The sequence below is a fragment of the Lissotriton helveticus genome, chromosome 3_2 (assembly GCF_964261635.1).
Source record: "Lissotriton helveticus chromosome 3_2, aLisHel1.1, whole genome shotgun sequence".
NCBI classification, from domain to species: domain Eukaryota; kingdom Metazoa; phylum Chordata; class Amphibia; order Caudata; family Salamandridae; genus Lissotriton; species Lissotriton helveticus.
Genome location: NC_136062.1, coordinates 156,238,581 through 156,251,411, shown reverse-complemented (window position 1 = coordinate 156,251,411; position 12,831 = coordinate 156,238,581). Strand labels below are relative to the sequence as shown.

The 12,831-nt window shown below is 44.8% G+C and overlaps 1 protein-coding gene across 2 annotated transcripts in view; it reads left to right on the top strand.

Annotated features, from left to right (window-relative positions):
* The window catches only part of PSTPIP1 (proline-serine-threonine phosphatase interacting protein 1), a 643,783-nt gene that overhangs the window by 406,496 nt on the left and 224,456 nt on the right, over positions 1–12,831 (top strand). For both annotated transcript variants that reach the window (XM_078684947.1, XM_078684948.1), the window contains exons 8-9: positions 1,566–1,611; positions 11,216–11,295. In XM_078684947.1, the coding sequence (XP_078541073.1) occupies positions 1,566–1,611; positions 11,216–11,295 (126 nt within the window). The remainder of the gene's footprint in view (positions 1–1,565; positions 1,612–11,215; positions 11,296–12,831) is intronic.

Here is a 12,831-nt window from a genome sequence, read left to right as displayed (position 1 = left end):
CTGAATGTTATTTATAGTCAGCGAACCCTGGCTTCTTCCCCCAGCTTTTGTGAAGCTGTCTCTTGACAAATCATACATAAGGCTCCATGTTGGATGCCCTTACTTCAATCATCTTTTTTCGTTGGTGCCAGGTCAACAACCAATATTTTAGCCTTGATTTGGTTACTGACAAAATTATTTCCACCTTCAAACACCAACAATTGCTTTGCGTTACTTGAAACTAGTGAAGCTTTCCACTCTCCAGCAAAATATGGCAGTCCACAATGACTACTTGCCCCTGTTGTCACACTTACACTGCATGGCATTGCTACCTTTTAGGGCCCGTTATTTGATGTGGTAATGCGAGACCCACTAAATACTAATCATGCCCGGAGCAGTGTTTACTGGATGCTGTGTTACTGTGCCATTCCGAACTATACACCTGGGAATGATGTATAATGCAGGAGAAATGCATGTTTCCACCCTTATGAAGTGCAAAACCCCAAGGGGCATATTATCAAGGCAGGCGAAATGAAATTATCGCCGCTTTTGCGGACGTTTTCGTCCGCAAAGCGGTGATAATTTCATCGCCCTATTAGCAAGCTGTCGCTAATATCAGTTAGTGACAGCTTTTAGGTGATAGCGAGCGGTTTGGGGCCCGCTTTGCATGTCAGCGATATTTATCGCTTATGACATGCAAAGTGGGCGTACCCAACCAGTTGTGACTGAAAGCAGTCGCTAACGTCGCTATCGCCTATTAGCAAGGCAGGCGTAGCGCTAACAAAAATCGCGCTAAGCGTGAATATCGCTAAAAACTAACGCCTGCTCAGACCAGTTCTTAACCTGTATATCCAATGGAAGGTGTATATTCAGGTTAAGACCCTATTGGCGTTAATGCCTGAATATCGCTGGTTTTCCAGCGATAGTCACGCATTTTTCCGCTATCGCCGGATATTTTATCGCATTGGAGATAAACGTTGCTGATAGCACGTTATCTCTGCGATAAAATCCGGCGATGCTTGGCGATAAAAAATATGTCTCTAACCTTCTTTAGTGATAAATATCGCTAGTTGTTGATAATATGCCTCCAAATTCTCTGCAAATATTTTGGCAGCCGTCATGCCAACTCAATGTGTTAGGGAAAAACTGCCCTGAGAGTGATAATTTTCACTGAACTTAGAATCCTGGTCTGGGGGAAACGGGAGTTTGCTCCTGAATCCGGGTTTGTGTTAGACACAGAACGAGTATCTGACGTAGAATGAAAAACACCAGATTTGCAAAAGACTGATTTACAGCTTGCTTGCTTTTTTGCAAGAAATACAGCTCCCGATATTGCAATAGCTGAGCAAGGGAGGCATGTTACTTGTTAGAAGCAAGGACCCCTGCTTTGGAAGTTAAAGACAGTCCTAATTAGAATGCAGCATGCAGTGGTCTCCTCAACCTCTGGGCCCCAGTGCCACTGCACCTGTTAATAGCTATATTCCTACATTGATAAAATGCTCCATTGTTTGCTGGTGCCAAGTTGTTAAAAATACCTATGTCCTAAGGTGGTGTGTTTATGACATGGTCCCTTCTGTCCCTTCCAGATTCAGAATAAAGCGAAACAGTGCAGGAACGCTGCCAGCGAAGCAGGTATGGTTACTCGAATCCCTTTAAACATCCCAGGGCAAAGATGAAATGACAAAATAAGAACCAAAATTACGTTACCCCATGCCCCCCACTGCTTTCTGTATTTTGTGTGTGTTTATTTAGTCCTTTTACAAAGTGTGTGCTGAAAAATAGGGTTGTGAAATGTTTGCTAACTTTCTGAATGTATCCCTACACCAAATTAAACAATTTCCTTATTTCCCTTCACCCAAGCGTAGTATTTTCCCACAGTGTAATATTATTTTCCCCATTTAGTACTGCTTATGAGTTTACGGGAATATTGGGGCCTATTCACAAAGGTGTTTTGCAGCACTTAAAGCAGCGCCTCTGCATAATCTTTTATGTACTCTTCATTTTCTTGTGGATTGCCCCTAAATAATTCGCCCAAAAACATCTAAAATGAGACTATTCAGGAATACTCTCATACAACAAGTAATAATAGTAAGAATTGTTCCCTCTTCACACTTATACTAGTAAGGAGTTGGATGTTTCGGGACCTATTCACAAAGGCATCTTAGAGCAAGTAAACAACGACTCCTACTTCCTGTACTCATAATTGCTTTGTGAATTACCCCCTCTAGGTGCATATTTTAGGAAGCTGGAATCACAAATACCAGCCTGAATCTCAACACAAAAGTCCTTCAATTACGAGTTATACCCCTTGAAAAGGCTAATAACTGATTAGACCTGGAATCACTGGTGGAATGCGCCACAGTATCCCCAATTCAAAGGAGTTTAAATCGAACATGTACAACCCACTCAGGGCAGGTGGTAAATGTCTGCACGGTTTTAGAGGTGATCACAGCCCGGAGACGGCGCTAACCTCTGTAATCAACAACATTCGTGCTCAGGTTGACACAGGGCACACCACGCTGTTGATTCTTCTTGACCTTACTGCAGCCTTTGATACCATATCCCCCTTGAGACTGGTGGGACGGCTCAAGGAGATAGGGGTTGGGGGTCCGCCCTCAAGCTACTTACCTCCTTCCTTAGTGATTGGGCACAAATAGTGAAAATGGGTCAATTTCACTCAGCACTAACCATCTGTTGTGTGGAGTCCCTCAGGGCTCCTCCTTGAGCCGGGCCCTTTTCAATATGTATGTTGCCCCTCTGGCTGGGGTTGTCAGATTCTTTGGATTGGAGGGGCTGTCCTATGCTGACAACACGAAAATCATGGTGTCTATTACCTACAGCATTAAGGCATCTGCCACTAATTTCAAAAGCTGTATGCAGGCAGTTTTCTCCTGGATGGTTGAGAACTATCTTATACTCAATAGGGACAAAACAAAGGTTCAGATTTTTGGAAACCAACAGAATGTCTGGTCCAGTGACTGGTGGCTAGGTACGCTTGGTTCCTGTTCTTGCCTCGTATCCCAAGGAACAAATGTAGGGGTCATAGTGGACAACTCTCCCACTCTGAGCCCTCATATCAGTAGAACAGTGTCCACCTGCTTTGGGACTATTATGGTTCTTAGGAAAATCTCCCAATTCCTCTCTTTTGCCTCTCGAAAGTAGGCAGTTATTGCCTTAGTGTTGTCCAGATTGGACTACTTTAATGCCCTCTATTTGGGTATTAACAAGGACCTTGTTCATCGTCTGCAGCTGGTGCAGAATGCAGCAGCCAGGCTGGTGATGGATTTCCCAAATCCCACTCAGTCTCGGCTTCTGTCAGCAAGCTGAATTCCTTTCAAGGCTCTCTGTCTTACTCACAAGGCTGTCTATAATCTAGGTTTGGAAGGTATTAAAGGGCTCTTTCAACGCTATGTTCCCCCTAAACAGCTACGATCAGCCAGTAAAAATCTGCTGGCAGTACCCAGGTTTAAGAGAGCCAGGTGTGGGGCAGAGCCTTCTCCGTTGCTGATGCTAGGCTCTGGAATTCCCTCCCCTCTGCTATCTCTGGACAAGTGTCTCACTCTCTCTTCTGCAAGGCTCTCAAGACCTGGCTTTTCACATGTTCACCATTCTGAGACTTACATGTATTTTTGTCTGATGGCCGCTCCTGCAGCGCCTTGATGCCTTTGAGCTAAGTTTGCACTTTAGAAGACTAATATTCATTAATTCTGCGAGGGAGTGGGGATAGGGTGAAGGAGGGCGAGGAGAATGTTCCCTGGAAATGCAGTCCTGCCCCTTCGCCCGTGCCTTCACTAGGGTTCAGGTTGGATCAGGATTTTCAATAACTTTTGAAGACTACCAGTCTTACAAGAGCAGAAGCCCTCTGTCCTGGGGTGACAGGAGAGGGTACTGGTGCTCCCACTCAGTCCATTCGAGGTTCTTCTTGTTTGGCAGTTCAGAAAGAAGTTGATAAAACTTCTGCCCAGTCCCACCGTAGAACCTCTTCCATCGCAGCATGAAAGGAGATGAAAGAAAGCTGCCATTGAGCTCCCATATGTCGAGGTGAGGCAGATACTGTGTAATATGACCAGCCAGGGTCAGCAAAGAGCACCATATTGCAGAAACTACAAGTACAGCCCTTTTGCTGGTGGAGCAGGTGTGCCACATGCTGATTAACATTACACCATTTCAGCTTCAGCACTAAGCTGGAGAAAGGTTTTTAAATAGCTACTGATATTCCTAAGTGTTTAAGGCAGCTTGAACTTCGAGTAGAGGTGAACAAGGACATAGGCTCCAAAATACTTAGCTCAGCCTTACAGTTTTCTTTGTTGGTAGGTTTCTTTGATTAGACAAGGAAAGATCCCACATCTGCCCTTCTCTTTGAAAATAGTTCTTGTCAACGAGTAGACCCAACAGTTGCTCTTTTACCTCCTCTTTCAGTGTATGGCAACTGCTTCTGGTAGCTGGGAAATATTAAAGGAAGGAAAAACCAAAGCACATTAAAAAACCTCCTAATAATGATGAGTGTTGAGGTAAAAATCGAACACAAAGGTTACATTGGAAGTACTACTACTGCATGGCCTGGAGTTGGTTTTTGCATCAAATTTAGCTTTCCACTACTGGTAATTGGCAACATCTTCAGGGTAGGATGGAACAGGGAAAAGAGGAATGAGAACAGAGCTTGGGTGTAGAGACAAGAAGAAAAGAACGCTAAAGAGTGATTAACAAGCCAGCAAAAAATGAAAAAAAGAAACAAGAAACAGTAGGATTTCTGAAACAGATTCTTTGTGTCAGACTTTGTTCTCCAGATTTATCAGCTCTAAATGCCTACACCTACATATCATCTTTTCAAATTTTGAAAGTAGTGTGTACATTGGTTTTGTTGATGACTCCACTCAATGGCTTATAGCATAGGAAGAATTCAGTGGTTGAAATTCAGTTATTAGGACCCTGTGTAGCCCCAGGTCGTGATAATGGACTTTTGTAGCAGTGCATGGCACAGCTCTTAGATGAAGCAATGACAAATGGAGCTGATTGGGCTTTGTAAAGAGGAGACAACTGGAGTACAGGGTCAACAGCATGCAGTGTGCAGGAGCCCACAATACAAGTTCATGTCTGAAGGAGTTCCTTTGTTAGTTCTGATTTGGTGATAGGGCCATCACTGCAGTCCCGGGTTTTTAGATCTCCTGCTCAGGTGGATTAACTCATGGTCTAGTGTCTGGCACTGTCTGATTGGCAGGGCTCGCTATTCGCTGAAGCAGAGGAGAGGACTTTTCCTTGGTGAACATAGATCATCTAGATGAATCTCTGCTTGCTCAATAAGATCCCCAATATTGGTTTGCAGGACTGTGGATGCAGCAGAATATGTATCATGGCCTCCCTGAGTTCCTCTTTCTACCATCTCTTCCCTAGATTCACATGTAAACACCCTTCGCCAAAACGTAGGAGTGTTTCCATGAAAAACACATCCTTTTTCTTGTCACTGAATGTATTCTGTATCCTTCTATCTCAGGGCTGACCCACTTTAGTGTGCAGTGATGTTCAACAATCTGGATCAAGTCGGCCATAAGTAACAAAAAATATGTCTCTGGCGAGAGGGAAGTCATTTGTTAATTCCAAACAGCTACCGTCTTATTATTTTCCTTATCCGTTTGTACTTTTTCTCCTTGCCAAAATAGATGAAGTACTGCCACTATTTACTGGGTCATTTAAACCTATACACTAGTATAAAATCTGGTGTTAGCGGTGTTTGAGCTGTTTCGTTCACCCCAGTTTTTGTGCAGCTACTAACCATCAGATCGGACCTGGTGGTACTTCCCAATGAAAGCCACAGCGCTAGCAGTAATAACCGGTGCAAAACAGGTGTGAGAACCATTTCCATTCTTGATTGGTCCTTTATAGCTTCAATCTGTAAATCAGGTATAAAAACAAAGGAAAACTTATCACCAATGCTTCTCTGCACATGTGTTGTGGGGACTCTGTCTGTATTTAGTGGTTAGGCCTGAATTGTTGTAAAGTTCAACTGTGCCTGAGCACATAGTCTCCACACTTAAACTTGACATCTTTTTCAAATGGCAACTTTCCACATGCTTTGCACATACTTGATAGCATACATAGTAATGGTTCTGCAGGCAGTACATTCCCTGATAAACACATTATCAGGTTGCCTAGTATACCCTGTCCATGGTTAAGAATATTGAGCAAAGATGCTCTTGTTTTTAATTGTCCGGTTGGAGACAACTGAGCCGCGAAGACAAACACATCAGCTATGCATGTCTGACATAGTGCAATTGCAACGGCGGATTCTATTATATAACACCACCTTGGAGCTTTATGCGTCAGTGGTGCACTTCCATGGATTGTCCTGGACGCCGCGACTCAAAAGAAGCTTTGCTGATTCCAGTCTGGATCCTGCTGATGGTGGGCTACTTGCACCAGGATGGCTGCATGATACATCATACACAGGTATGGGTGTGTTGGCTGCCCCAAGAAATCTGGCAGAGGGTACTCTTACTATGCTTGTGAAGGTGGGATTAGGGTAGGAGTATTCATAAATGCATTATCACAAAATCATATAATCACACAATGTTGTCATGATGGTTAAATTGTTAATCTTTTTCACCATTCTTTGTATTGCTGGTAACACAGATATGTTTTCTCCTCCTAATAATTGCAGCTCATGTTTTTTGCACATGAATACCATTGCTTTGATAAATGTTTGAAAATCTAATTCGTATATTTCTTGTGTCTCTCTCTGGGCATGCCTAAGTAACAAACAAAAGGGTGGATCTGTTTCCACGATTTCCTTGGGGAATCAGGGTTGTTAGAAATGGGATTTCTGGTTGGCTAAGCTTGCGCCAAAGCCAGGCAGAAACCACCACTCTAGTCAGGGCAAGGGAGTCACACGCCAAGATAACCCCTGCTCACCCCCTTGGTAGCTTGGCACGAGCAGTCAGGCCTATCTCGGAGGCAATGTGTAAAGCATTTGTGCAACACACACACAGCAGCAACACACTAGGTACATCACAAAAAGGAACTCTACACAAGGTTATATATAAAAATAGCCTTTGTATTATACCAAACACATTAGATAATAAACACACACTTTACAATGTGCAATAGGCACGGGCAGAATTTACAGGGGATTATATAAATGGGACAGGGCCACATGGACCACTGTCAGGAATAAGCACTTTTAGAACTAGCACTTGGTAGAACTAGCACTTTGTAGAAATAGCACTTAGAACATAGAACACTTAGCACCAAATAACAAATATAGCACACAACCAGTATCCACTGGTGAAAGGTAAGTACCACCTACACAACCCTAACCACCTTAGGAAAATATCACACAGGGAATCATGAACTCACTTGTAGGATCTATATTAGGAAAAACAACCTCCTAAGCATCGCATACATTCAGAGGTATAAGGCATTACACATGATGAAGGAATCACATTAGGCAGGTATCACATTTGCGCAGAAATCACATAGGGCATAAACACGTACCCTACGCAAGGGCACAACACATGGAACTGTCCCTAGGCCAACTTGGCCTCTCAGGGGGTAGGATGCCCTGTGTCCACAATGTCAGGGAAGGCTGCGCAGGCAGCCAAAGGAGAATGCGCAATGAACAGGCCTAAACGGAGCAGCGGCCCACTAAGTGCTCGGCAGCTGTAGCAGGGAGCCTGGCACCAGCGTGCCTCCTGGCTCTCTTCTGGGGGCGCTGCAGAAATAATAGGGCCAAAACCACGTGTGAGCTTTGCAGGCTCTGTGATCCCAAAACAACTGTTACCCCGGGGGCCTCGTGGGCTCTGAATACAATGGGGCCCAAGGACACGTGGGAGCCTCGTGGGCTCAAGAAACAAATGCTACCTCACTGGGGGGAGTGGCCCACTGCCAACCGGGGCCTCTCTACCCTCCAAAAATCCCCTTTATCGTTGGAGTCCCTCTCGGGGGACTCGAAATCAATAAATGCCCCCAGGAGTGAGGGAGCCTCTCAGGCTCTGTATACCTGTGCTCCTCGTTGGAGTCCAGCTCGGGGGACTCGGATTCACAACATGCCCGGGAACCTCTCGGGCTCTAAAACAAATATGTCCCCGTCGTTGGAGTCCCCCCTCTGGAGGACTCGGAATAACTATGCCCCGGGAACCTTGTGGCTCCAAACAAGAATGCCCCCAGACGTTGGAGCCTCTCGGGGACTCTAAACAACTGCACACCCGGAGCCCCACTCACCGGTTGTAGGACTCCTCAGGCTAGTCCTCTCCTGGGACCTCGCGGGTAGCGACGGCACGAGAGCTCCCGCTCCTCGGAGCTCTCTCTTGGCAATCTTCCTTCACTCTCCGGGGCTCTCCCTCGCTCTTGGGAGCCCCGGGGGGGGAAGACACCGACTTTCCTTCTCCGGCGCAGGAGTACGGGGTAGGCTCCCGTCTGCTTCCTGCTTGGGGCAGCCAATCACCGCGCGGGTCAACCGGCGAGCCTCCCGCAGCCTCAACCAATGGCAGCGCGGCTCTCCGGGGGACGTTAGTGGCGACTTCCTCGACTTGCTCTCTGCCCCGGTGCTGCGGCGGTGATCTCTGGGGTCAAAACGAGGGGTAGGCTCCCTCGAAGGAATTTAAATGTAGCGCTGCAATTTCTGCAGGGTGGGCACCTGCTAAAAAAAAAGTTTACAGAGTACGGCAAATAAACGGGGTGGGCTCCCGTGTCGTTACAATGTCCCTGGCGGTGTGGGCACCCGTCAGGGGTCAAAACTCGGCATAAATGCGGGGAATCAGAAACGCGGCCCCTGAAGACAGCGCAATCCTCTTTAGGCACCACAAAATAAAGCGCTCCCCTGGAGGTAAAGATTCAGCACTCCCCACGCGCCGGGATGAAAAGTAAAGGGCTCCCAGGCGCTATTAGCAAAAGAAGTCCAGGGAAAGTCCTTTTTAGACTGTAGGCAAAGGGGGGGCAAAGGCTGGGCCCAGGGGCCAGCTCACAGGGCCCTCCAGGCAGGGAGGCAGACCCAGTGGCGGTCCTCCTGGCGCCCAGCAGCAGCAGGCCCCCCCTCAAGACGGGAAGAGAACTCTTGTATGGGGTCAGAGCCCCTTCTTATACCAAGAAATCCTTTGTCTACAAGGGTGCAGGCAAGGGGCAAACCAGATACAACTGGTTCCTGAGCACTTTGTTTTGCTCAGCCCCTCTGCCTATTCACAGGATGGGTAGGGTCATCAGTCGCACCACAGGGGGTGGAGCCAGCATTGTGTGGGGGAAAGCCCAGCTCCATTCAGGTCCCAGGGGCACCCCTCCCTCACATCACTCATGCAGATCTCTCCACTCACCACCGGGGCAGACCCATCCTGACTCCTGGAGCCAGGCTCCCCAGTCAGCTTCAGCCAATCACAAGCCAGCCAGTCATTTCACATAAATTACACAGACATGCCAACTTCTAGAAGTGGCACTTCCACACTAGACACACGGACGCGGCACACATCATCGCGCAGCATTTAATCACACGAGTCCGCACATACCATACTCGAGCCTACACACCCCACGCATCAGGAACTAACATGGATACATACATTCCCCATGCATTCCTAGGGGAGGGCAGGCCAATCTCACTACACGCACGCACGTTACCCTGGGACTCAGTGGGAAAGTGCGCAGAAGCCAAAAATCACTAACACCAAGTCTCAATAAAAAGCTAAAAGTTTAGGGGTGAACCTGCCAGAAGGGCCAAGTCCAACAAGAGTTGTCATTTTCTGAGGTTTCAAATAACATCTGGTACCCTGTAATTGTTAGGGTCTGGTTTGGGCACTGTGAGCTAGTCAGGATGTGGGCAACATACTCTGATGGTATGGAAGGACTCTGTCCCTATATTATGATGTTTATGTTGTTCTAACATGCAATCCTACTTAATTCGTAGGAACCATTCAGCAGAATGACCCTTTTGGGTTTACTTCCGACCACCTGATTAATTTTTGACGCACGAGTAACAGAGAGTGGTTGTGAGCTAATAAAATGTTGTGAGCTAATAAATATCTAGTTGTAATATTAGAAAGCCCAAATGTAAGTCTGGCTTACAAGCACAGTACATTAACAAATTTAGGCCCATCATTAAAAGTTGGATTATTTCACTGAGAGCGATAACTCCGATTGAAATACCACAAGTCTCAATGTTAAGTGTGTCTGAGCATGGACTCTTTAGATCCAAAAACTCTAGTCTTGATCATTCAAGGCCCAGAAACACTGGGCCTGTCACAGTTGCTGAAGAGGCAGAGGCTGCATGTCATTGACTGCACGTGCAGCAGTCCTGGGGGAGCAGGCAGTGCTCCCTCTGGATAGCCAAAAGTGTGCCCTGCACCCCTGCTGCCCCAACCTGAACCCTTCCCACCCCCATGTCTCCACTGACATTTTCCGAATGTACAGAGTACTTGGAAAATGTCAGCATGTGTCTTTTTGCCAAAATAGGGAAAAAAATTGCCTGGAATTTTCGGAGAAACTCTGCATCTAAACAACTTTTCCCCATTTTAGGGAAAACTCACAATGGGCAGATTTTGGTGCTGATTGGCCAGTAGCGTAGGCCCCTTGTAGCTCCACACCAACAAGGGTCTCATGTACAAAGAATTGATTCAGTAAAAGTGGACGCAAACTGTGTACTGACTTTTACCCAATCTTTTCAAACCAACCTATTTAATAATACCTCAAAGGAAAACAAGAAGTGTTTAAAAAAAAAGTTACTCAAACCATTTTTAGGAGAGACTTATGGTCCCGTGGCACACTGACTACTCCTAAATCATATTTTTGGCAACATTGACAAAGGGATGGGATAGCTCAGGTTACCACATGCTTTGAGGTGGTAGTAAAATATTAATGATTTACAACCGGATTTCAGTCACAAAACATAATACATAGCATAAGGAATCAGTATTTGTCGGGTTCCCCTAAACATCTCCCCTCTCAAATACCAATTATTTATTGTTTCCTAAACCTATTTGATGATTCGGAGAATCTTTTCCGAATCGTTAATTTGGTTTAGTACATTTCAAAAAGTATTTTGGCAGACATTTGATCACATCTGAGGGTTTGTGACTGCTAAAACTCCTTGTACAAAAAGCCCCAAATTCCAGCCAACTCATAATTAAGGCCCCTAGAGGCCATTGTCAGTAGTATGTGCATACTTTAGGAATTTTTCACTACAGCCTAGGCAACTCAGCCTGTGAAGTGTACCTTACAATTTATCACTCACTCATGTTAACACGGCCTGCTTATTTTGCAGACAAGGCTTACTCACAGAATGTGGAAATGCTCGAGAAAGCACGGATCGAGTGGGAGCTGGCACACATCAACTCATGCGACGTAAGACTTTTTGTTATTTTGTAAATATATTAACTTCCTTAAATCTATTCACACTCAGGTAAATCTCCAGTTCAGGAACATCAACCAGATAAGCCATCTCACTGCCATTGCTGAATAGGCATTTTATTCCACAGGGCATTTCCCCCGTGGGTGGGAGTCCTTGGATACCAATTTGGAGAGCACAGGGCTGCTGCGGATTGGTGTCACTACAACGCGGTTTTTTACAACGCATTCCGTTACATCGGAATTTTTACAACGCAGGATCCATTACATCGGATGCCATTACAACGCATGGCATTACATAGCAGATGCTATTACAACGCATGGCATTACATCGTAAGTATAGGTAAGTATACCTTTTTAAAAAAAATGTAATTAAGTTAATTTAATTAATTTAATTTAATTAATTTAATTAAAATACATTTTAAAATAGTAATTAATTTAATTTAATAAATTTAAATCTATTTATTTAATTTAATTTTAATAAAAATTGTAATTAATTTTAATTAATTAATATAATGAAATTAATTTGATTTAAATATTTTTAAAATTGTAATTAAATTAAATTAATTAAAATAATTTATTTAATTTAATTAAAAAATGTAATTAATATAATATAATTAATTTAATTTAATAAATATATTTTAATTAATTTATAAATGGTAAATATAATTTAATTAGCCCTAAGCACAAACCCAACCCTGAACCCTAAAACACCCCTGTACCCCAAAACCCAAACCCAACCCTAAAACCTAAAAATACCCCTGTACCCCAAAACCCAAACCCTGCCCTGAAACCTAAAAACACCCCTGTACCCCAAAACCCAAACCCTGCCCTGAAACCTAAAAACACCCCTGTACCCCAAAACCCAAACCCTGCCCTGAAACCTAAAAACACCCCTGTACCCCAAAACCCAAACCCTGCCCTAAAACCTAAAAACACCCATGTACCCCAAAACCCAAACCCTGCCCTGAAACCTAAAAACACTCCTGTACCCCAAAACCCAAACCCTGCCCTAAAACCTAAAAACACCCCTGTACCCCAAAACCCAAACCCTGCCCTGAAACCTAAAAACACCCCTGTACCCCAAAACCCAAACCCTGCCCAGAAACCTAAAAACACCCCTGTACCCCAAAACCCAAACCCTGCCCTGAAACCTAAAAACACCCCTGTACCCCAAAACCCAAACCCTGCCCTGAAACCTAAAAACACCCCTGTACCCCAAAACCCAAACCCTGCCCTAAAACCTAAAAACACCCCTGTACCCCAAAACACAAACCCTGCCCTAAAACCTAAAAACACCCCTGTACCCCAAAACCCAAACCCTGCCCTGAAACCTAAAAACACCCCTGTACCCCAAAACCCAAACCCTTTAATTATAATTAATATTAATTAAATTTATTAAATAAAAATTAAATACTTACCTATACTTACGATGTAATGCCATGCGTTGTAATAGCATCTGCTATGTAATGCCATGCGTTGTAATGGCATCCGATGTAATGGATCCTGCGTTGTAAAAGTTCCGTTGTAATA